At 36.3% G+C, this 26,877-nt stretch overlaps 1 protein-coding gene across 4 annotated transcripts in view; it reads right to left on the reverse strand.

Moving 5' to 3' along the window:
- Positions 1 to 26,877, reverse strand: part of TMEM144 (transmembrane protein 144) — a 56,900-nt gene that overhangs the window by 3,852 nt on the left and 26,171 nt on the right. For 3 of the 4 annotated variants that reach the window (XR_014142657.1, XM_081811493.1, XM_081811487.1), the window contains 2 exons: positions 24,206 to 24,259; positions 1,165 to 1,239 (listed from right to left, as the gene is read on the reverse strand). Coding sequence is in view for 3 of the 4 variants with exons in the window: in XM_081811493.1 (XP_081667619.1) it covers positions 1,165 to 1,239; positions 24,206 to 24,259 (129 nt within the window). In the remaining variant the exon portion in view is untranslated. Of the gene's footprint in view, positions 1 to 1,164; positions 1,240 to 10,612; positions 17,013 to 24,205; positions 24,260 to 26,877 lie in introns of those variants that run through there. The other variant, XM_081811483.1, reaches the window with a different exon arrangement.

Genomic DNA, 26,877 nt, shown 5'->3' on the forward strand with positions numbered 1-26,877 from the left:
ATAGACTAAGAGCTGTTGCTCTGTATCTAATTAAAATTCAGTGGCTTAAATATTGTTTCTCAGGGTTCCGTGGATGGGTTGGGAGGTTCTTCTGTTGATATTGTTAGCACTCGCTCATGCAGCTGGAGGGAACCGCTGGATGGCTCGAACCCTCTCTTCATAGGCTCTTTTATTTTCTAGAAGGCCAGACGAGTGTCCTTGGCGGCACCAGTGGCCTTCCATGAGGCCGGGCCCCAGTCAGCATACGCATATCTAGTCTCTGCTTGCAGTGGATCCTTTTGTTGATGCCTCAGAGGTTTGCAGTGGCCATCAATGTAACAATCAACCACAGATGTCATATTAGATAACAGTTTTGGATCAATGTTAAGCTTTTCTGCTGTGTTAATAATATTGTGATTGTGAAGCACAATATTCTAGTCTTCAACAATAAAGGCTGAAGTAGTTAAAATAATATGACACGATTTGTTTCATGATTGGTGGAATTTACTTTTCAGGAACTCTAGGGAGGGAGGGCAGGAGAGAGGGAGGCGAGAGAGACAGAGAGACAATAAGAGAGAGGGAGAGCAGGTAAAGGGAGCAAAATGTTAACAACTATTGGAGTTAGGTGAGGGGTATACAGGTGTTTCTATTACTGTTCTTTCAAATTTTCAAACCTGGGTTTGTTGCACAAATTTTCAGTATGTTTGATACTTTGCAAAATAAGTCTTGGTAGAGTTCGAAAGAATCCTGGCAAGCTTGTGAAGAGCAAGCCCACGGCTTTTCCACCTCTCAGATCCTTGATTCAGGGGGCCTGGGATCTGTCTGTGTAACAGGAACCGAGCTGACTCTATTAGACTCTGGTTCACACTGGTTCACCCATAGCACACCAGAAAAGTGAAGAGGGGCCCATACACTTTATAATTACAAGGACAGAGGGTCAGAAAATAAAAAGACGGGGAAAGGGAAATTATGAAAAATGAAAAGGTAACATAAAATAAGATGGAAGAAATGAAACCAAACAGCGTTTATAAGGATAACAATAAATAGGATAAACTAGTTGGTTAGATAAAAAGACTATATTGGATCAAAAAGCAAAGCTCAGCTATAAGCTGCTCACAAACAACCCCTCTAAAGTTAGGTCAAAAAGTGCATTCAAAAGACACAGTGGAACTTTATAAACTTTACCTTCTGTAACAAAGATCTAACTGGAATAAATTTTTCTGAACTAAGTAGTATAACATCAGGATTCAAGAAGCAAACCTACAAGAAATAGAAAAGGAAATGAACAGAAAAACAATCCTTTCAGGAAACATTAACTGATAGATTAAATTTTAAAAATAATTATTTGGTTTAAAGGATGTGAAAAAGACAATAAATAAGGTTGATTTGATTTGTATATGCAGAATTTAAACACCTGAGAACAGTCATGGCATCTTATTTTCAAGCTTCCATTAAGCGTTTATAGAAATTGATCCTATCTTAGTGCAGAAAAGCTGCTTCAATGAATTTTAATAATTAGAAAGAATATGGGTTACATTGCTTTTATGAAGAATAAAAATTATAAAAATAAAAATTTAAAAACTTTAACCACTTGGAAATTCTAAAAATTTATTTATTTATTTGAGAGAGAGAGTGCATAGGGGAAGAGCAGAGGGGGAGGGAGAGAGAGAATCTCAAGCAAACTCCCTGCTGAGCGCAGAGCCAGATGCAGGGCTCCATCTCACCTGAGATCATGACCTGAGCCGCAATCAAGAGTCAGACGCTTAATCGACTGAGCCACCCACCGTGCCTCTAACCACCTGGAGATTTTAAAATGTTATCTTAATTATTCTTGTGTAAAACAGAGTATTTTAACTGATAGTGCAGAATATCTAGAAAATGAAAATATAAACTAGTATATCAAAATTTAGGTGACTTGTCTAAAGCTATATTCATAGAAAAATTAATAGATGTAAGTATTTATACTTTGAGATAGAATAAAATATTGAATTAAAAACTTAACTCAGATTAAAAATAGAGGATTAAAATAATTAAAACAGAAATATAAAAGACAAATAATAGAATTGATAAATAGAACCAAAAACTGTTTTTTCTCCCCAAAACTGGCACTTTAAACCAATAATAATAAAATATAAAACCATGCAGTAACACAACCAAAATACTAAAAAATTTGAAAGATGTCAATCGTCCCTGAATTAAATTTACAGATTTAGATGGTATCCAATCAAAATACCAATAGATGGGGGCCCCCTGGGTGGCTCAGTTGGTTAAATGACCAACTCTTGATTTCGGCTCAGGTCGTGAGCTCAAGGTTGTGAGATCAAGCCCCATGTGCGGCTTCATGCTGGGCATGGAGACTATTAAGATTCTCTCCCCCTCTGCCCCTCCCCCCTCTTAAAAAAACCCCAAAACAGAAAACTAAAAACAAAAACAAACCAACAGATGTACTGTTGCTGCTGTTTGTTTGCACGGAACATGACAGACTTACTCTAAATTTATCTTGAAATACAAACATATAAGAATAACCAGAAATAACCTGAAAGGGAAGAGGAGTAACAGTGAATAAGCTAACCAGTTTTAAGATGTACTATTAAGACATAGTAGGGGCGCCTGGGTGGCTCAGTCGTTAAGTGTCTGCCTTCGGTTCAGGTCATGATCCCAGGGTCCTGGAGTCGACCCTGCATGGGGTTCCCTGCTCTGCAGGGAGCCTGCTTCTCCCTCTCCCACCCCCCCCCCGCTTGTGTTCCCTCTCTTGCTGTGTCTCTCTCTGTCAAATAAATAAACAAAATCTTAAAAAAAAAAAAGACATAGTAAGTACAACTCTTGGTCCTAGCACAAAAAATGATTACATGATACAGAGATTGACTCAAGTACCTATAGGAATTTAGCGTACATTAAAAACATTTCAGAACATCAAAGAAAAGCAGAATTATTCAACAAATGGTGCTGAGAAAACTTACGAGGTTTTTGGAAAAATAACATTGGTAAATCTTCACCCCTTGCTCTAAAATTAACTCCATATGTATTAACACTTTAAATATAAGATATGAAAATAAAAGTGTTAGGAAAAAATCACAGAGATACATAAGAATTATTTTGATACTGTGACCAAAATTTGCTAAAAGGGAACACTTGATATGTTTTACCTTGTAAGAAGTAAATGTATGGGTGGTAATCATCAACAAAAGCAAAATGAAAAATAAACTAGGAAAAGTATTTACCAAAAAGTACACCACAAGCAAAGAGATTCATTCCCTTGATATATAAAAGGATCCTACTAATTATCATTTTAAGTCCCCAAACTTCCCAGAAAAAATTGTCAAGAGATAGGAACAAGAAGAAAGGTCACAAGGAAGGCAATACAAGGAGTTGATAATATGTAGACAGAATTGATCAATTCTGCTCACAAACTAATACACACCTAGACATTTAGATGTTTAGATGCCATTTTTAATCAACTCACATTGGTAAATAATTAAGAAACTGATAAAAATCATTTTGGCAATATATAGAGAAATCTGTTAGCAGAGTTAAAATACAATTACAACTTCTGCAGAGTATTATGGCAATATATGTCAAATTTTAAATGTGTATCTGTCTTGTGATACAATAATTCTACTAGAAATATGCCTTATAAACATATACACAGAAATGCACAAAATATACATGCAAAGATATTAATGGCAGCATTTTATTTATTTTTTTAGTAACAAATGTAAGAAATAATCTCTAAGACTGTGTGCATGTGCCTGTGTGTGTGTGTGTGAAAGAAAGAAACTGAGAGATGGGGAGAGAATGAGAGAATGAATCAAGGTGCTATTTAATTTTCAGTTTTATACTTTTTTTTATTGCTTTAAAATAAACTTATTTTATTGGTAAACCAATTTAAACAAAATCTATGTCCATTTCAGTGAGAATGAAGATGGGCATCATAAGTTATGTTAAAAAAACAAATTCTTGTTCTATAAAGAAATTTCTTTTAGTGTAGTTTAAACTCCAGCCAATATGAATAACAGTTTATGTTGATGTGCTTCTCTCCCTCTCCCTTCCTTTCTCTCTCTCTCTCTGTGTCTTTCTCTTCTGCAGCTAAACTGCCTAAGAATGGGCCAAAAGAAAAGCCCTGTTGGATTCTGAGAGACTTTTCTGAAAAGTTCGCTGGAATGAATAGTAAGTCAAACAGCTGGTGCTACAGAATCCAGTAAAACCACACAAAAGCTGAGGGAAATTACGTTGTCTTACTTTGATTTATGATTTTGAAACATCTTTTCAGGAGAAGAAATCAATTCCACAAAGCACTGAAGTTCAGAAATAATTAGGCATTTTGAATTTTTGCAAAAGCCACAGAAAAGAGATCCACATTTACATAAAATGGCGCAGCATGTAGAGAGAGCCTGGTTTCTGCAGAAAATCCCTCCTACTGGAAAGCGTTCAATTCCAAGTTGTCTTCCAATTGCTCCCCCACCCCCCACATAAAATGCACAAAAAATCTCCTGGAATATATTGTGAGATTTAGATTTTTATATATTCTCTTACCACATATTTAAGAAATCTGTCACATTCCCATATTAAAGTTGATGGTTTTATTACCAAGACAACACATATATGTGATTTTGAATTTCAGAACTGAGGTCCTCAATAAGAAGCATCACAATTAAGATGGTACAAGTGAAGAGACAGGATTCGAAATGACTTTTGTTGTGTAAATGAATAGAAATGAAGAAGATTCTGGAAAATATCTCAGTTTATGATTTGAGTATTTTAGACATGTCCAACTTTCCTATCTCCATGGAATTTGCTTCTTGGTAATTTTCCACTAGGCATTTTAGAGCTGAAACAAACAGGATCGTTTGGTACCTGACTTTACCTCAGACATCTACCTTAGTAAAACATCATTCTGTACCCAGGAAATAGGAATTGAGGACACACTTTCCTTTAGCCAGTCCACCCCGTGATGTTAAGAAGCCGTAAGAATCCATATTCAGAATCCATCCAATTACAGCAAATGATTACTTAATAGCCTATTGGGAAAACATTTCCGCCTCTGGGTTGCCAAAAGGTCTTCAAAAATAGCAGGGCAAATAGTCCCAGGTCTTTGTGACCTAAAATGTCTAATGAAGCTGAGGAAGAATTATTAGAGCATCTTAGAGAAACCTGAAGCCATTCAGCCTAATGATTTAGTAAATGTCTCTGTCACTAGGTCAGAGAATAATGTGGCTGCTAGCTCAGTATTTATTCAGCCACATTCACCACTGTGGGTAGCACTGACTGAGAATTTTCCTATGCCCTGAATGTTCTCAGGCAACACACTCTTCTGTTTACATAACTCTAAAAATGGATTTATTTTGTGATGCGTTCCACTTCTAGGAAATTAAATGATGAAGACTAAATACTAGAGTCAAAAAGTAATAAAAATCCAAGACTGAAAAACAGATGTCACACTGAGAATTCAACTGAGATGTATGGGGTATGAGATAGAAAATAGTTTTCTTTCTTAGTTCAGATTTAAAAAAAATCCATAAATGGCAAAGTACAGTCATTTCAGAGGAGAGATGCGGGGGAAGGGGTGAGGGAAGAGAAAGGCAGCCCAAACTTAAAAAAAAAGTAAACATTTTTTTTTAAACATAAAGACTATCACAATTAAGCCTGCACTGTCCTCTGGTGGTCAAAATTGAAAATGTATTTTTACAGATGAATTAAATGAATGATTATTTAATACACATTAATAACTAAAGGCGAGGCAAACAGATGCTTCACTTTGAGTGAATATTTCGTTTTAACCAACGCACTTGACTACGACATTTCTCCTAATTATTAAAGTTGAATGGCTCTTCTTTGGAGAGGTCATAATTGTTCTAAACTTTTCAACTATAATGCAGGGGCTGTAAGTAGTAAGTTGTGTTGGATGACACCGTTTATATACTTCGGATTTAGGTTTTCATGTATGTTACAATTTATGTAGAAATAATAGGAAAGAATATTTTTCTAGATTTCTTAGGCTACTTCCTTTTAGGGAAGTAGGCTATGACTTATTTAATGCCTTATTTTATCATGCACATTAAAATGAAAATTTTAGGGACACAGACACATACATGATTGTCAAAGAATATCAGGATATAGAACCTTAACCCAGCAACCAAACCTAGTGCTTTTTGTTTACTGTATATAAACATTAGACATATCTTAGAGTATTGATCCTTAAGCTAAATAAATAAATAAATAAATAAATAAATAAGTAAATAAAATAAATATGTATACTTCATTACAGCTTTAAGAAATACAAGATTTTTAATTCCGAGATTACTTGGAATATTAATTTTTTTATCTAGAGAAAATTAAAGCCTGTATTTTCTTGGCTGTTTAGTTTTTTTTTTTATTATATTATTATTTGTATTTTTCCATATATTTTATACTTTTATTTATTTATTTTTTATTCTTATGTTAATCCCCATACATTACATCATTAGTTTGGCTGTTTAGTTTTAACATCATCTTGGATAATTTCTTATGAGAGCCAACAAAATTTTTTACTAATATATTCCTTGAGTCTCACAAAAAAACAATCCTTAAAATGTATAAATAATTTTATTTGGCTCCTCTTCTTACTCTAATCATAAGACATGTTTTTAACTAAGGAAGATATGACAGAAACTATGTTTTACTTTTGTTCTTTCTGATCGAGGATTTAAAATGGTTTCCTATTAAACTTTGTAAATTTTATCTACTGTATTAATTGGTTGCTAGCTCTTATTAAAAGAAGTTACACAGTGAAATTATAAATGGTCTTGAATTTTAGTATCTTAATTTTTCTCCAATAAACTTCTTTCAATATAAAACCTAAATATGTGATAGAAGATAATTTTAGCACCAAACAAGGCTTTAGGGATTTAGCTTATTTTAATTCATTCAATAAACATTCATTGTGTACTTTAAAAAAAATATTGCGTTGGCTACCTAAATCAGTGAGGTGAAACTACAAAGATAAATCAGAAATGTATCTTGAGATTAAGATGCTTGTAGCTTTGGGGAGAGACAAGAAGGGTTTAAGGAAAGTGAGACTGTAAAGAAGAAGGTGAAGACATGTATTGTATCAAAGAAATGACCTGGAGTGTACTTAAGCTGAAATAAAAGCTCCTTTTGAGGAGATGGGCAGATGGGAAACTAGAAAGAGAAGCATTATTTATTTATTTATTTTATTTTTTAAGATTTTTTTAATTTATTTGACACAGAGAAAGAGAGAGAGATCACAAGCAGGGGGAGTGGCAGAAGGAGAGGGAGAAGGAGGCTCCCAGCTGAGCAGGGAGCCCGATGTGGGGCTCCATCCCAGGACCCTGGGATCATGACCTGAACAGAAGGCAGACTGAGCCACCCAGGGGTCCCGCATTTAAAAAAAAAATATGGAATGCATGCAAATCCAGAAGAAAACATTTTTTTTTTTAAAGATTTTATTTATTTATTTGACAGAGAGATACACAGCGAGAGAGGGAATACAAGCAGGGGGAGTGGGAGAGGGAGAAGCAGGCTTCTCACGGAGCAGGGAGCCCGATGTGGGGCTCGATCCCAGGACCCTGGGATCATGACCTGAGCCGAAGGCAGACGCTTAACGACTGAGCCACCCAGGTGCCCCGAAAACATTAATATTTTAATAGATCAAAGGATTGTAGTACAAAATGTCAATTCATCTAGGTGAAAACTTCAACAGAAAAATGTTAAAACAAGTAATAAAGGAAAAGCAAATTAAGTAAATGACAGGCTATTTTTAGTCTACTGGATATTAACTTTAAAAAATGTTTTTAATTTTTATTAGGGAAAATTTCAAACATACACAAATGTGCAAATGATAACATAACACCACCCATCAACCACTTTCTGCAACTATCGATGAAGTCCAACTTTGTTATTAAAAGCCCCACCCACCTAACCCCACCCCTGTAGCATTTTGTAACAAATCCCAGACCTCATTTGATTTCATTCATAAGTAATTCTGTTTGAATTTCTAAAAAAGGACACTTTTAAAAAGTAATCAAAATACCGTTATCAAACCTAAACATATTTCAAGATAACTTATTTGGACAGTTTTCAAATTTTAATTGCTTTATTATTGAAATAAGGATTGAAATAAGGTCAGATATTGCTTTTGGTTCACATGTCTATGAAGTTGTTTTAAATCTATAGACCCTTCTCTCTTTCTCTCTCTGAATGTACACCTCCACACACGTGTATATATAAGCAGCTAAATGTATATTATATAGATGTACAGAAATACATATGTACATACATGAGCACATGCACACACACGTGCATTTGTTGAAGGAATCAAGTCATCATTTGTCCCGTACAGTTTCCCACACTTACTATTTTACTGATTTGGTTCCTGTGGTATCATTAACATCTTCCTCCTTTCCCTATTTTGTGTATATTGGTAATTACAATTAGGATTGAGACTCTGCTAGGTGGTTTTGGAGTGGGTTTAAGGATGTGGGGCTTTGTTCCAGATTGGATGCTCTCAGGAAATGGGTAATTCTGTGACTGAGTGTCTTTATAAATCTTATCTAGGAGGGGGGAAGACGAGAGAGAGGCCATAGCTGTCATTAGCATCTCATCCAGAAGGAGAATTTTGTGGCTCAGACAGTATTTCTGTTTTGTCTATGTTCAGACATGATTGTTTTTCTCTTGATCCATCTTGGTCACAGGGTGGCCTTGTCTGATGGTGATGTTCTGTGAAGTTGCTTCCATTCAACAGAACCCCAAGGCCTGAGAGTACTGGGCCAGTTAGTTCCTGAATATCAATCAGGGCCTCTTTTCTCAATGTTCACTCACCTCCACCCAGCAGTTCATCTCCTCAGTATATGTCTAAAAGAAATGCATGCATATATCCACAGAAAGTCTAGTGCAGGAGTGTTCGTAGTCTATGAAGAGAAGAGTGGATACACCAATTGTGGCATATTCATAAAAGGCGATGGAATACTACTCATTAACAGAGACCAACTATTGACATACAACAAAACATCTGAGTCTCAAAAACATTACGCAGAGGGAAAAGAACCAGACACTAAGGAAACATATTTTATGGTTCCATTATATATATTGTAAGGGCAAGCAAAATTTATAATGGTGGAAGAACAGTGATCGCCTAAAATGATGTGTGCGGGGTGTGGGGTGGTGTAGAAGGTGTAGGCCTGGGGAATTGACCACAAAGAGTCATGAGGGAAATTTCTTGGGTGATAGAAGCAAGGCTTTATAACTTGATTTGTGTCATGGCAGGTCAAATGTTTAACTTTGTAAAAATTTATCAGAGTGAGCATTTATTGTATATAAATTGTGCCTCAATAAAGTAAATGTCATATTCAATTACAATTTTTCTATTTGTTGGGCTATTACTGTCTCTTCAATGCTTCTTGTCCATGTTCTATCAACATGCAAATTTAATAAATTGCCTCAATGAAACTAATCCTCAAAGATTCCCCAAAACCTCTTTGTCTTACTATATCATATTTTGAACCAAATATAAACACTGTTTTTGAACATAGTCTTAACATGTTTTTACACTCAAAATTTATGGAATTTTATACAAAATAAAACATTTTATGTATTTTTAAAATTTATCATGAATGAATTGACCACCAATCTCATAATGCTGTGTCCATTCAAGTAAGTGACAACTTAGTCTTTTTTTTTTTCTTTACTTTTTCTTTCAAGAGCTATATGTCGTGTTTCAATTGAGAAATACACTATGTATATGGAGAGAATATATTGAGTTTCCTTCTTCAGACTGCGTAATTTTTAAAAAAGTTCTAACCATATTTTTTTAGGTTCCTTACTTCCCTGCCTCCAAAGCCTTTGCTCAATATAAGCAAATGAAATTCTAATTACTGTCAGACCAGGTAGAACCCAGAGGAAAACTTCCCAAGAATTCCACGTTCTTTTGTGTGTTTATAATAAACATGTTTTTACTATAGTCTCAGACACATTATAAAACAATCTTCATGGAATAGTAATACCAAGCAGTGTACTTAAGGGTTTAAACTCAAAATTCTTTTTATGGTTAAAGAGCTAATTACACAAAATGGCTTACCATACGTGTGATGGTTAATTTTATGTGTCAACTTGACGGGACCACAGGGTGCCCAGGTGTTTGGTTAAACATTATTCCTGGTGTGTGTATGAGAGTGTTTCTGGAAGAGATTAACATTTGAATTGGTAGACTAAGTAAAACAAATTGCCCTCCCCCGTGTCAGAGGCCTCATCCAATTCATTAAAGGCTGAATAAGAGGGAATTCACTGTCAGCCTGAACGTCTTTGAGCTGGAATGGGAGTTTTCTCCTGCCTTTGGAGGACCTGGACTCAGAGTAGAATTTAGTGTATTGGCTATCCTGGTTCTCAGGCCTTCAGATGCAGACAGCAGTTTCCACCATCAGTGCTTCTCCTTCTCAGGTTTTTGACTTGGACTGTAACTATATCATGAGCTCTCCCAGGGCTCCAGATTGCCAACTGCAGATCTTGAGATTTCTCAACCTCCATAATCATGTGAGTCAAGTATATAAAGGTTACTCTAGCATCAGTGTAAGCAAGTGATAAGTAAGCCACAACACACATATTAAAATTCTCTGTTCAATTTTATTTTTCACTTCCTCAGGATGCTTAAAAAGATAGGAGTTAAACTTTTGTCCAGAGAGACAGTTTGTCTTCAACAGAAAATGAGATACATTCCCACATGAAGACTTCAGTAGCTAAAAAAACAACCAAGTTAGTTCTGATGTCCTTTGTCTGCAAGAAGAATCTTCCTGTCAATATCATGAAACTTAAAAAAAAAAAAAAAAAGATCCTACTCCTTTTATCGAATTCCTGTCACTGCTTTTTGTATACAGAGATGTGTGCCTAAAATGCTTTATACAACATTCCAGGTCATTTTTTTTTCCTTAAAAATAAACAAACAAACAAAAATCACCTGACATATTCCATTTCATTTTATAGAGGAAGAGAGGTATGCCCCATACTGTACTATCTAAAGATGAAATACTCAACTCTGTTAAAAGCCACTTTTTGAGACCTTCACACCATGTAATTTTTCTACTTACTCTATGTTTGCTTTGCAGCTTAGCCAACATCTTTATCTGAGTAGTAGTATTGCCAGTATTAAAGGTTATGGGTTGCATTCGTGCGTCTTATTTTGTATGCTCATTGGATTAGTTTCCTAGGGATGGGACAATTATCACAAACGTGATGGCTTAAAACAACAGAAATTTATTCTCTCACAGTTAGTGGCTAAAAGTCTGACAAGGTTGGTTCCTTCTAGGAGATCTGAAGGAGAACCCCTTTCCATGCCTGCCTCCTAGCTTTCAGTGGCTTTCGCAATCCTTGACCTTCCTTGGGTTGTAGTTACATCACTCCAATCTCTGCCTCCATCTTCATGTGGCTTTCTTCTCTGTGTTTCTGTATCAAATAATCTCTTTCCTTTGTCTTATAAGGATACTAGTCATTGGATTTTGAGTCCATCCTAAATCCAAGATGATCACATTTTGAGATCCTTAATTTAATTACATCTGCAAAGACCCTATTTCCAAATAAGGTCATACTCACAGGTACTGGAAATTAGGACTTAGACATATTTCTTGGGGAGCCATATTCAACCAACTACAATGACTAATTATTCTTTGATGTTGCTGTTCATGAAAATGTGACAAAAGAGAAGTTGAAATTAAAATGTAACAAAATGCTAATCAGAGAATTTCTACTTCTGGTAAAGATGGAGGAATAGGAACCATGTTAATCTTTATACATTAAAGAAATAGCAAAATGGGTAAAATGTATGAAACACTGGACCATAGGCAGGACATGACCATGATCCCTGTCAGAAGGGGAAACAAATAAGTTGAGCACTGTAATTTTTCAATTTTACTGCCTAGATAGAGTTTGCAGGCTGCAGTGCTGTAAGGGGGAACACAGGGCCCGACAGGCTCCCTGAATTGAGTAGATAGAAATAAGAATTTGGGAAGGTCAAGGCAGGTAGAATATATGTATGTATAATTGGAGATCTAGAAAAAGAGGAAGGGGTGGAGAATAAGAGCAAGTTAAAAACTTATAAGAAACAGAATACATAATAGAAAAGAACACAAATCAATGAAATTGAAGAGGAAAACAGGGTAGGGCAAACTCAAGTAAATCTAGAGCTAATTTGTTGAATAGATGAATAAAATTGATAAACTTTTAGCTAGAATGTTCATAAAAAGAGAACAAATCACCAATATCAGGAATGAGAAAGTGGATATCACTATAGATCCTATAGATATGAAAAGGAGAATGAAGAAATATTATAAATAATATTATACTAATAATGTCTCAATGTATATGAAATGAGTAAATTCCTTGAAAGACAAAAACTAAGAAAATTCACTCAAGAAGAAATAGATGACTTGAATCAACCTATATATGTTAAAGAAAATGAGGCCTAGACAGCTTTACTTTTGAATTCTACCAAACATTTAAGGAAGAATAGTATCAATTCTTAGCAAACATTTTAAAGCCACTACCCTGATATTACAGACCAATATCCATCATGAACACAAAAGCAAATTAAATCCAAAAATTTAGAGAAAGGCTAAAACACATCATGACCAAGTAGTGTTTACTAGCGGAATGCAAAATTGGTTTAATATTTGAAAAGTAATCGATGTAATTTGCCATATTGACAGGGTAAAAAGAAAAACATGATCATCTCAAAAGATGCAAAAAAAATTTCGCAAAATATAGCATCCTTTCTTGCAGTAGGATGTGTCATTCCTGATTATGGAGCCTCCAAGGTCAATTCCATGGTCCTACTGGGTATTCTGTGAGCTACCTAAAACCCTTGTTTCAGAAATTTGGCCTCATTCACCATGAACGGCTCTTTCCTCTAATTCAAGCCATGCACCCTACTCTTGCTGGTACAAGCACTGGCATGTTGTTGGAGATTGATAATTCAGAACTTCTTCATCTGCTTGAGTCTCCAGAGTCTCTCCATTCTAAAGTAGATGAAGCTGTAGCTGTACTACAAGCCCACCGAGCTGAAGAGGCTGCCCAGAAAGCAGCTAACAGTGCCACTGGTATTCCAACTGTTTAAAATTGATCAGGGACCACGAAAAGAAACTCGTGCTTCACCGAAGAAAAATATCTAAACATTGAAAGACTTAAACATTTTAGAAAAAAAAATTGCAAAATATAAAATAAATAAAAAAAGGAAAGAAAACTTTGAACCTTATGTACCGAGCAAATGCCAGGTCTAGCAAACATAATGCTAGTCCTAGATTACTTACTGATTTAAAAACAACAAAAAAAATAGTAAAATATAAAAACAAATTAATGTTTTATAGACCCTGGGAAAAAGAATTTTTAAGTAAAGTGCAAAAATTTAAAGCATTCCTTTCTTTAATTTTGTAATTCTTTACTGTGGAATAGCTCAGAATGTCACTTCTGTTTTAAATAACAGAATTGATAACTGAGCAAGGAAACGTAATTTGGATTATAAAATTCTTGCTTTAATAAAAATTCCTTAAACAGTGAAAAAAAAAGAAATTTGGCCTCATTAAAACACACACACACACACACAAATATAGCCTATTTTAATTGACTTTTAATCAACTTTAATGAGGTATAATTTGCATCCAATAAAATTCTCCCACTTAGGTGGACAGTGTTATGAGCAAAGATATACACTCATGTAATCATCACTACAACCTAGATACAGAACACTTCCAGCAACCCATAAAGTTCCCTATACTCTTTGTAGTTAACCCTCATGCCTCAGGCCACCAGAATTTGTTTTCTGTCATTTTAGATTACTTTTGTCTATTTGGAGGAGGCTACATAATCAGGAACGACACATCCTACTGCAATGGAGGCTAGAAAAGTGAGTTTCTAGATTCTATCTTTAGACGGTGGGACTTTTAAGTTGGAAAATTTCTCAACTTTGCCTTGATCTCTTTTATTTGTGTGTGCATGTGTGTGTGCATGCTTGCTTTGAAATTAAAAAGTACTAAAAAAAATGAAGAGGAAAATAAAATACACCCATATTTTCCTTACTTAGTCTTACTTACTTATTTATTTATTTTAAGATTTTATTTAGTTATTTGACAGAGAGAGAGGGAACACGAGCACGGGGAGTGCGAGAGGGAGAAGCAGGCTTCTCGCTGAGCAGGGAGCCCGATGCGGGGCTCGATCCCAGGACCCGGATCATGATCTGAGCTGAAGGCAGACGCTTAATGACTGAGCCACCCAGGTGCCCCTAGTCTTAATTACTTTAACATTAGGCACATGTCCTGAGCTCTTTTGCTATTGACTCTTTAACACATATTAAAGAACAAATATATGAATTCATTGCTATAAAAATTAGAGTATTGCAGATAATGCTTAAGTTTACATTGACCCCAGTGTTGCCGTTCTTATCTCATTCATCCTCATTAGAGTCAAATATCATTATGAGCTTTGTATATGTATTTTTCTAATTTTTTGCATATATAGGTATTTATAGAAAAAATATAAATTACTTTGATTCTTAAAAATTTACCTAAATGGTATCATACTGTGCACATGGTTCTACAATTTGCCTTTTTAACTCAATGTGTTTTTCAACTCACCAATACTGATACATACAGGTCTAGTAGTTAGCAATTCTAAGAACAAATAAATGAATACAAGAGGAATACATGGAGATTTGGTAACTCCAGGGAAATGCTGTACTTAATAATTCCATAAAACTCATTAGGAATTTTGAGAAATTAGGAGTTTTTATTTTGATAATAAACAATTCCCATAATCTGGATGCCAGCCCAGTGAGTTGGGCTACCACTTCCCTACTTAAGGTAGTACCTTCTCTATAAATAGAGACAGAAAGCCAAGCAAGAAAAAGTTAAACACAAGAATTTGACCATACTAGACAAGGAAAAACAAAGCCTCAAAACTTCTAGAGAGGGGCGCCTGGGTGGCTCAGTCGGTTAAGCGTCTGCCTTCGGCTCAGGTCATGGTCCCGGGGTCCTGGGATCGAGCCCCGCATCGGGCTCCCTGCTCGGCGGGGAGCCTGCTTCTCCCTCTCCCTCTGCCTCTCCCCCTGCTCATGCTGTCTCTCTCTCTGTATCTCTGTGTCTCAAATGAATAATAATAAAAAAATCCCCATTAAAAAACAAACAAAAAAAACTTCTAGAGAGACAGGTGTTAACTTCTTAAATTGAGCAAGGAAAGTGGAGATTTGGTAATCACCTGTTTAGACTAACCTCTACGTAATAAGTTTTCTGCATGGTAACCATTTTGAAAAGCTTGTTTTTTTCCCCCGCACACTACTCTTACCTCTTACTAACAATAAAAGCATTGTGTGGTAGCAGAAACTGTATAGTGGTAATAAGATTTTTTTTTTCATTTTTCTTCTGCAATTGCCTTACTTCACATTTAAAATTTTGCATATAAATTGGCATTCTCCACTACAGATTAAACGCTATCAATATGAAATTTGAAAATATATTTAAGTTAGCAAAATAGCTTTTGTGTCATGTCAATTTATTTAAAGTTATCAACATAATATTTCAGGTTAAAATTAAAATGAGTTTTGGTAAGGTGTTACAAAGAATTCAATAATGAAATAGAGAATCCAGTATCATTACTTAAATTGCACTCAAATAGAGGAATGAATAATAATTAGTTGTTTAGATGGGTTGGTGGTGAGGGCATAGCTCTTACAAAATATTCTCCAATCTATAGACACATTTTCTTTCTCAAACAGTAGATAACAAGTATAGCTAAGAATTATACAATGTTTGCCAAGTGCCAGATACCCATGAACATGTTACAGATTTTAATTAATCTGAACCTTACAATAACATTATCATTATCATTATGTCCATTTTATAGATGAGGAATCTGATACAGGAGGCTCAGGAACTTCTTCAAAGTCATACAATGAAGATGAAACCCATTCGGGTTAGTGGTATTCTGTCTCTTTTGAATATATATATAAAAATAACATGTCCATTATTTTTTTTTCCCTAATGGAAACCACCAGTTAAAAGTGGAAGAAAACTTCCAGTTTAAAAAGGGATTTTAGAAAAGTGTATTTCAGAAAAAAAAAATAAATTTTACATACAAAGAAGTGTTTGGTCCCTGCAAATTCTTACTCTAATAAGCTAGACCCTCACTATAGCAACTCTAGAATTTCCCCCAAGTTTGGAATCATACAGACATATATGTGTATATTTACGTGTAACTGTATATGTCTGTATATGTATTATACACATATTCTCAATGGTTGGAAATTTTTGTTCTCTGAAGATGGATTTTATCTGGAGATAATCAAAAGCATTTTGAGCTAAGATGAGGGGGTGACATAGAGTTGAGCAATATTAATTTGAAGTAAAAATAAGTTTGGGCAAAAAATGAAATGGCCTTTTTCATATTCAGTTACCGACTCTGACGTTTACTTTTTCTGGCTAAGGATCTAGATAGCTTTGGAATCTAATTCCATTATAAGGTAAGGTCTTCTCCCCATTTCTCTCCCCAACATTTTTCTGCCTCTCTTCATTAACGAGGGTAATATGTTGGAAACTTGGTAATATGTTGGAAACTTTCATATACACAAAATTCTTTGTGTAGATGAACTCCACACTGTTTTGCTGCTTATGCAACACCGAGCAATATTGTGGTAAAAGGAGCACTCTCAGCTGTAATACTGTAAGGTGGACATTTTCGTCACCCCGTAAAGTCCTACCATCATAAAGAGTTCATTAGAAGAATTTTCCATTTTTATACTTGACCGAAACTTAGTTTTCCTTTATTCTCACATTTGTGGAAAAAAAAAAAAATCATTTATCCAGTCCAAGACGGGTTGAGATCCATTTGCTGTAAGAAAATGAACTCTCTTCTCAGCATGATCACTCGGAGCCCTGCAGCAGGGTTCTTACCCACTGCTGCCATCTGCCAGTCTTGTATTGTTAGAGTTTAGAGAAAGCAGTGCATAATGCTCCACTCAAGATGATGAAAAATGCAAATATCATCAATAGGTAGTTTTGTAGACCCTGAATGATAAAAAAGGGTAAGTGTAATTAAGAAAATTTGAATCAAACATGCAGAAAGCACAGAATATCAAAATTGCTAGGGACCTTACTAACCATCTGCTCCAGCCACCTGTATGCCTTTTGCTATCCCTCCAAGTAATCACCCAGATTCTCTTGACAACCCTTAGAACCTTCCTAATTCACCCACTCAGTAAATACATGTGGGCACCCACTTTGCATCAACATGCGCTGGGGTTAAAATGGTGAGCAAAATGTGCCCTTATTGAGATAATCATGTAACATGGGAGATAGAAGTTAATCATCACAGAAAAGAATGTTACAAAGCGAGAGGGGTGTTAATAAGTAAATGACCACTATTGTTTCTGAGGGGTGTTTCAAAGGAATCTTAGTGAGGCTGGTTTGGAGGGTGAGGAATTAAGCTTCTAACTGTAAGTACCAATTAATCGGGCAGGGAAACAAGTAGGGATTCCAGGTAGAAGGCATTTTATGTGCAAAGCTCTGTTGTAAGATGAAGTGTGATACTTGCCAGGGACTGAAAGGAAGTCAATGTGACCACAGGTCTGAGAGTTAAGTGGAGCAAAACCAGGTTGGAGGGCTATGGCCCAAGCTTATGGGGATCTCATAGACCACGTAGACTTTGGGGTTTTATTTTTCCAAGTAATGGGAAGGCATTAAAGAAACAGGTAGCCAGATATGGTGAAAAGATGGGATTCACATTTCATAAAACCCACTCTTCTCTTGCAGATGGTGAACAGATTGGAGGGGTCCAGATGGATGCAAGGAGATAATGAAGGAAGCAACTACAGCCTTCCTGGGCACAGATGATAAGGTGCAGATGGAGAGACAGAGATGGATCTGAAGGGTAAGGAAGAAACAGAGAGACTAAATTTGTCTTGCCCAGCTACGGGTAGGTGCACTGGTCTTAAAGATGGGACACACTGACAACCACTTCCCAACGTAGCCAGTCCATCTTTGATTAACAAAGAAATATCTTATTTTTTTAAGATATATTATTTATTTTAGAGAGGGGGAAGGGGCAGAGGGAGAGAATCTCAAAAAGACTCCTCACTGAGTGCAGAGCTTGACCGACTACCAGGCTCCAACGCACAACCCTGAGATCATGACCTGAGCTAAAATTGAGAGTCGGACGCCTAACTGGCTAAGCTACTCAGGTGCCCCTAACAAAGAAGTACCTTTCTGTGTTAAGTAGAGAGATTTTATTTACTTTAAGTTCCTTTTTTAAAAAAATATTTATTTATTTGAGAGAGACAGAACGAGAAAAAAAGCACAAGCAGGGAGAGGGAGAGGGAGAAGCAGACTCCCCGCTGAGCACGGAGCCTGATGGTGGGGCTCGATCCCAGGACCCTGCGATTGTGACCTGAGCTGAAGGCAGACACTTAACCAACTGAGCCACCCAGGTGCCCCTATTTACTATAAGTTCTATCTATCTCCAGGGGTACAGATAGATTGATTCTAATCTCTCTCCCACAAGATAAACCCTCAAACATTAAAAAGTAACTGTCTTATGTTCTTAAAGCTTTTTTTTTTTTTTTTTCCGGATCAGTATTTTAGCTCCTTTGACCATGTTTCATATGAAATACTTTGAAGCTCCCTGGCTGTTCCCATCTGAATGGTTGCCACGCTGTCTATGTCCCCCTTTAAATATAAGTCCTGATGCTCTAAGGCAAGGTTTGAACATCACAAAGTAAAACAGGACCAGTACCTCCCTAACTTTAGATATAAATTCTAAAACAACACTGAGATCTCCTGACAGTCAAATCATATAATATTATTTTTATCTTTTTTTTTTAAAAGATTTTATTTATTTATTTGAGAGAGAGAATGAGAGAGAGAGAGCACATGACAGGGGGGAGGGTCAGAGGGAGAAGCAGACCCCCCACTGAGCAGGGAGCCCGATGTGGGACTCGATCCCGGGACTCCAGGATCATGACCTGAGCCGAAGGCAGTCGCTTAACCAACTGAGCCACCCAGGCGCCCGATAATATTATTTTTATCTCTTATTAAGATTAATGCCAATTAATACATAGTCCAAATTCCAAAAAGCATATATCCTCTTTCTTCAAATTCATAAAGAATTGGGAAGAACTGGATTAAATGACCTCTATTTGATGACCAGAGAGAGGTCTTTTTTTTTTTTTTTTAAAGATTTTATTTATTTATTTGACAGAGAGATAGAAGAGCACAAGCAGAGGGAGTGGCAGAGGGAGAGGGAGAAGCAGGCTCTGCACTGAGCAGGGAACCCGATGTGGGACTCGATCCCAGGACCCTGAGATCATGACCTGAGCCGAAGGCAGATGCTTAACCATCTGAGCCACCCAGGCGCCCCAGAGAGAGGTCTTTTAAGTTGGGCTGGGGCCAACTGAATTTTCTGATTCACTGTGAGGATCAATACTACCAGAAGTCACTCTATTACAAGTTCCACAAATGAAAGCACCACAAAGCTTTGCCAAGTACAGAGTAGCTTATTTACACACACACACGCACTCACTCTCTCTCTCCTGCCAAGCTTTAAGGTTCCCTGACATCTTGTCAGTTTTAAATTCTACAACCTTTACCTAGATACCAGTACTGATGAAGAGTAGGCACTCAAATATTTGCTCAAAGAATGAATACAATCAGGTGATTTCCAAATGTCCTTTGTGAATTAGACAATTGCTACAATGACTTAAATAAGACAATTATCAGCACTTTATGCAACCTAATTATGTGACTACTTTGCTGAGCTCTCTCCTTTATTGTCTATGTAGTCAGAAGAATGATGTTCTCAGAGAGAAGTATTTTTCCCCTTTGAGGTTAAGAATCTGTCCAAACTGCCTAGTCTCCTAAAGACAAAGACCGATTGTATTTGGGCAATAGCAACAGTTTCTCTTTGTCAAAGGTGAGTATTAACGCTTAGAAAGATCATGCTAGAGCGCCTGGGTGGCTCAGTTGGTTAAGCGACTGCCTTCGGCTCAGGTCATGATCCTGGAGTCCTGGGATCGAGTCCTGCATCGGGCTCCCTGCTCAGCGAGGAGCCTGCTTCTCCCTCTGACCCTCCCCCCTCTCATGTGCTCTCTCTCTCTTATTCTCTCTCAAATAAATAAATAAAATCTTAAAAAAAAAAAAAAAAAAGAAAGATCATGCTAACATTCTTCCCAAAGCACAAAGTTTTTAACTTGGATCTTTAAAACAGCTACTAAGATAACAGATCATCTTATTTTTTATCTGGGAGTAGCTACTGACCTACAAATTGTTGTGGTTGTAATTCCCTGCATTGGTATTTCTGTAGACATTGTGTCTAAAGTGTGTTTCTAAAGATAATAATGTACATCTAGCTTAAAATAGCTAAAAGTAAAATTCTAAAGCAAACTTCCCAAAGACGAACAGGTATCAGACATAGAAGAGTATTGGAAGTGGAAAGCCTCCAACTGGTGCCCGGATGGCATTAAGACTAACTGAAATCATTAAACTCTTTAGCACAAAAAGCACTTGGCTCTCAGATTAAATTCTTATTGCTGTAGGTTGTAGACTTTCAAATATGTGTCTTCGAGTACTGCTTCAAGACGTAACTGATAGGACCTAAAAGTCGTAAAGATACGTGTTTTGCTTTTGTTTTCCTCTAGGGTCTTATCTTGTTTCTAAGAAAAATACTTTTTAAAAATTCTGACAAGGGGAGCCTGGGTGGCTCAGTTGGTTAAGCGTCTGCCTTTGGCTCAGGTCATGATCCCAGGGTCCTCGGATCGAGTGCGGCGTCGGGCTCCCTGCTTGGTGGGGAGCCTGCTTCTCCCTCTGTCTGCCACTCCCCCTGCTAGTGGCCCCCCTTCTCACTCTCTTTCAAATAAATAAAATCTTAAAAAAAATTCTAATAGGATTTTGGCTTCAGGGTTTAGTTGATAGCTCTTTCTTAAACGAGTTGGCATGTGAAGCATTTAAAACTTGCCTTTAAACCACCTGTGAAGAGGCAATTAGGCACTTGCACTGAATGATAAGTCTCACTGGATACTTAAGTTTTGTTTGCAGACAGATTTGTAAATTGTTTCTTTTTAAGTCCAGAAGGTCAATAAAAGTCATTCTTTGCTTCCAGCTTGGTCTTCTCTCTATTTTTACATACATACTTGGCCAAACTTCAGAACTCACTCTCAAAATTCCAGATGGAACTCCATTGGAATTCTGTAGGAATCACACTGAATGTACTGGAAAACAACCGCCTACTAACATCGGTGAGTTGCTCCATCAGGAATGTGGTGAGTTTCCCCATTTGTTCTGGTATTTTCTTATGTTCTATAGTAAACTTCTGTGGTAAAGTGAATGATTTTATAAATCTAGCAATTCCTTGTTGATTATTATATTTTATAATTTTTGTAGTTTTTAACAGCATTTATTTTCCTTTTTTTTTTTTTTTAAGATTTATTTATTTATTTGAGAGAGAGAGAGCACGAGCAAGGGGAGGGGCAGAGGGAGAGGGAGACAGAATCCTCAAGCAGAGTGCAGAATCCCGGCCACTTAATGCAGAGCCCCACGTGGGGCTCCATCCCAGGACCCTGAGATCGTGACTTGAGCTGAAATCAAGAGCCAGACGCTTAACTGACTGAGCCATACAGGTAACCCTATTTTCCTCTTTTTAATTGGTTATTGGTGGCATATTAGAAAGCTACTGATTTTATATTTATCCTATATTTTGGCAGCTTACCAAATGACCTTATTGGATCTCAAGATTTTCAGCTGATACACTCAGATTTTTTTATTTTTTAATTTTTTTAAAGATTTTATTTATTTTGACAGAGAGAGAGAGACACAGCGAGAGAACGAACACAAGCAGGGGGAGTGGGAGAGGGAGAAGCAGGCTTCCCGCTGAGCAGGGAGCCCGATGCGGGGCTCGATCCCAGGACCCTGGGATCATGATGTGAGCCGAAGGCAGATGCTTAACGAAGGAGCCACCCAGGTGCCCCTCACTTAGATTTTTAAAGAAGATAATGTTACATGCAAATGACAGTTTTCTCATTTTCTTTCCTACATCTATTTCTCTTTCTTAATTTTGTTTTACCATACTGGCTAGGATCTCTAGAAAATACTGAATAATAACAGTGATGGAGAAATCTCTTTCAACTTACAGAGAACTCCTTTTTTTCTTTTTTCTTTTATTGAGGGATAATTGAGAGAATTTTAGTTTTCATTTTAGCTATGTGTTTGCTATTGTTTTTTGACAGACTGCTTTCTCCTATTTGTAGCACTTCTAAGAGGTTTTCTCTTAATTAAAAACTGGTTTTTAGGGCACCTGGGTGGCTCAGTCAGTTAAGCATCTACCTTCAGCTCAGGTCATGATCCCAGGGTCCTGGGATGGAGTCCTGCATCGGTCTCCCTGTTCAGCGGGGAGTCTGCTTCTCCCCCTGCCTCTATCCCTCCCCCTTTGCTTGTGCTCTCTCTCTCAAATAAAAAAAAAACAACTGGTTTTTAATTTCAGCACGTCTTTTGAATATATATTATCACATAGTTTTTCTCTGATTACCTAATATTATATAACCCTGATTAACTTGCATATTATGAACTCTCCTGGCACTCCTGAATTAAGCCCTATGTGGTCATGGCTTATTATTTAAAAAAAAATTCTTCTCTATTTGATCTTAGCTATCTTTTTAAAGGTGTCTTTTAAAAAAAGCTTTCTTTGAATGTCTTTTAGTATCATTTTAGAGGACTCAGGAATTACCACTAGGCTCAATGGCTAGGGGTTCTCTCTCTCAAGTTCTTATAACTAGGGAAGAGGGTTTTTAAGTTCGTATCATTATTAAAGTAGTAGTGACTAAAATAATTTTCCAGATCCTTTACATTAAATCTATTCTTCATTTGTGCTTCTTTTTACCTCTAACTGCAAATAAGCTATGCTCACTTGTGATTTTCTAAGGCTTCAGGATGTTATACTGGATAATAAATACCCAATTCTTAAATAGCAATCATTATCCTTTAGGAGGGAGATGAAATATTTGCAAAGAGATTACGGCATGCTTTAGACATAGAATTATTTTTTGTGGAAAGCAACCCTGACTAAAATAAATGAGAAATGTGTATGGAAGCAATTTCAGTTGTCTTGGGTATTTAAAAAAGTACAAAAATTAAGATCTTGGTGCATATCTCCTAAACAAATTTATTATTTTTTAAATTTGAGAATCCAGTATTATCAAATTATGGCTTTCTAAATCAAAACATTTCACTTAGAATAAATAAAATGATATTTTAAATCTAAAATTGGATAATCATTTTAAGGATTATCCAAGTACACAGTTTGCTCTTTGGTTGCCAGAGATTAGGAACATCAGATCTTTTCAGAACCAGGAATTATTTGTTATTGCAGCTGCATATGAAGACAGCAAGTATTAAATCTATGATACCTTGACAGAGTGTCTTTGATTTATGTATATTTTTAGTAAAAACTATTACAAAATACTATTCACGTATATTCCTCAAATAAAGGTAAATAGGAAAAATTCTAAAACAATTAAAAAGTGTTTTAAAAATATTTTGTTTTTAAGCAATCTCTATACCCAACCTAGAACTCACAACCCTGAGATCAAGAGTCCCACGCTCAGCCAGGTGCCCCTAAAACATGTTTTTTAATGAAAACACACACACACATCCTACAGCTATTTAATAAATGCAGCTTTAAATCACTATCATTTACACTTGAAAGGGAAGTGGTAGTAGTCACCTGCTACCATACTATTTTCCTATAAAATTGCTGGTTTGATGTGGAGGCCTTTGGGAGGCATAAGAACTGACAGAAAAATCTATTCTCAAATTCCATTTGCCTCAGGGATATTTTAATCTTTAGGATAAAAAAGTCTTCCATCTTGTTTATCTATCATATTTTACATTAAAGAAAATTTCCCTCTATCATATTTTAGTGGATTATGTAACCAAAATCTCTTAAGGGAAAAAAAAGTCAACTAAAGCATTTTCCCACTGGGGGCTGGGGTGGAGAGAAACATGTTTCATAATAATTATCATATCTTTAGTATTTTCTTTCCTTGTTAGGGATGATAACATTTTGAACATCTGAGTTTGTCAAATCCATTCATGTGTTTTCTGCCCTGGGCTTAGGGGTCACATACAGTTTTCAGAAAATGACACAAACATAGTATGAAATACCTTTCTTACCTGGCTCTATACCTGTTTTCTAAATTGCCCTTTCTTGTACATACCTGTATTTCCTTAAACATGAAGACACCCCACATTGCAGCTATAAATCCTGGGCCCTTGAATAAAAAAAAAAACAACTATTGAATTGGTTATTTTTTCTGTGACTTGTACTCTACATAAATATAGTATATTGGAGAGCTGCCCTAATTCTTTCACTGAATAACCTTCTACTGTAAAAACAGTATAACAGTATTGTCAGGGAAAACTATTCATAATCTCAACCCTAACTCAACATTAAACTAAGGTAGCACTTGGTAAAAAATGAGGATTTTTTGTTTCTTTATGATTTTCATATTTATTACATTGATGATGCTATACTATTATGTGATCTACTTTAATAAATGTGATCTACTTATAATAAAATTTTAATAAGCAAGTGGTTTATTTTTTTCTAATGAACTTAGGATACTAGAAATGGGATTAATAGGAGGAAGTGTAAGAATAATTTTTTTTTTAAGATTTGATTTATTGAGAGAGAGAGAGAGTGTGCACAAGCAGGGGGAGCTGCAGAGGGAGAGGAAGAAGTGGAATCCTGGCCAAGCAGGGAACCTGGAGCAGGGCTTGATCCCAAAACTCTGGGATCATGACTTGAACTGAAGGCAGACGCTTAACCGACTGAGCCACCCAGGCGCCCTGAAAGTGTGGTAATAATTTATAACTTTTTTCAGCATGAGGCAATCTCAAGATGAACTATGTCTAACATTAAACTTCAATGGATGCTAACGACAGTATTATAGGAAGATAGAAAAGCCATGTAAGGAAAAATAAACAATAGGTTTATTCAGACAGGAATGAAATGATCTAGGAAAGGGAAATGAGAAGAAATGAGGTGGAAAGAAAGGATGATTTTGTAGTTTGAAACTTGAAGCTATTTAAGTTTATTAACATTTTTTAGCTGAGAAGGAAAAAAAATTGGAATTTGGATTAATCATGGTGTTTGTGGAGAAGGTGTATTGTATCAGCATTTTTATGATTCCTTTTCAAGCCCTGCACAAACTCTGGAGGAGTTTCTGATAAACAATTCCAACATGTTTTTTCCCCTCCACTACTCCAACTGTCTACATGACTGGGTCAACAAAGTTTGACTCCACTCCAGGCATGTAAGCAAAGCAATAAAAATATATTACTCTCTGTTTATCAGTGTCTGGAAAACTCAACATCAAAAGCGCCAGAGAAATAGGTCAAAGGAACTGTCTTTTATCAATGACGTAACGTCCTAAGCCTCAAAATCCAAACCAAACAAGAAGCATCTGGGTCCTTTAGGCAATTCCACACTGACATTGGACAGGATGAAAGGAAACAACAGAAAAAGGGGATATAATATTAATGTTATCAGGCCAATCACTCAAGAATTTTATCCTCTCTAATCTGGAAATTTATTTCCCTTCAGAGAACATGATAGAAGACAATGCCAAAAGGTATCACTGACCTTTGAGGCTTTTGGCTGATGATTTCCTAAATATTAGTTTAGACATGGTCTAAGGGTTATTGCCAGGAGTAATGTGGTTATAGGAAGTGGTGCTTTGCCAAAAGTAATGCAAGCATAAGTCAAAGTGTGTACATACTCTTTGATTCAGGCAACGGAGAGCCAAATAGGAAGGACATCTTAGATAAGAGACATAGCTGTTTTGGCAATTGGGATTGCATATTTTCCTTTCGTAAAGTGAATATAAATTACATATTTGTAAATCAGCCTTTGAAAACAAGGTGAGCTTGAGCTATGCTGAGAAGCTGAACTTCTGGATAAAATGATTCAGCTTTTAGATTTATCAGTGAAGACATGGAGCAGAGGTAACAAGCCCTTGCTCCTGCTACATGGGTTTTTTCTTCAGTTTTCTTTTCTTCCCTCCCTCCCTGCTCTCTTTCCCTCCTCTCCCATCCACTCCCATCTCTCCTCCCTTTCTCTCCCCTTCTCTTTTTCCTCCCTCCCTCCCTCCCTTCCTCCCTCCCTTCCTTCCTTCCATCCTTCCCTGCTCTCTTTCTCTTTCCTTTTTAATTAAATGTTATTTGCTAATAAACTATAGATGCTGCTTTCAAGGATTTCACAGTTTAGTTACCAGTGGGTATATAACAGTGGAAATATAGGTAACTGGGAAGAACAGTGCTACTAGAATTTTTTTTATAAAACTGCTCTTTTGATAAAATAAAATTGATCATATTTATAATTGTTGAAGCTGGGTGATGGGTATGTTTGAAGTTTTCCATGAAAAAAGTTAATGTTAAAAAAAATCCAGTTCTTCCAAGAAATAAAGATGAATGTAAGATCCTTGAGGAAAAGACTGAATCTTTTCTGTATGTGGAAAAGGTTGTTTTTGACTAGAGTAACAAAGGTGACACCAAGCAAGAATCTAGTAGCAATTTTGCCCAATTCCCTCAAGTCCCAGAAACACCTGTTTTTCCCAGGTAAAAATCCCCCAAGCACCAGAGGAAGCTATACCTGGTGGGTGAGAAGACTTTGCTTATATCACAGTGGTTCAAGAATAATCCTTCTGACAGGCAAGTTTCCAAGAGCCATAGTGATTACTCCCATCGACCGTCTGCCCATACCTCACCTACCTCAGCAATTTATTTCCACGGAATTAAGATTTAATGTTTTATCCTAAGTCTTTACCATAATTTAATACAAGAAACAGTGACAGAAAAACCAAATCTCTGTCTACTATAATTTTTTTTG

The sequence above is a fragment of the Leptonychotes weddellii genome, chromosome 2, assembly GCF_054177405.1.
Source record: "Leptonychotes weddellii isolate Sample4059 chromosome 2, ASM5417740v2, whole genome shotgun sequence".
NCBI classification, from domain to species: domain Eukaryota; kingdom Metazoa; phylum Chordata; class Mammalia; order Carnivora; family Phocidae; genus Leptonychotes; species Leptonychotes weddellii.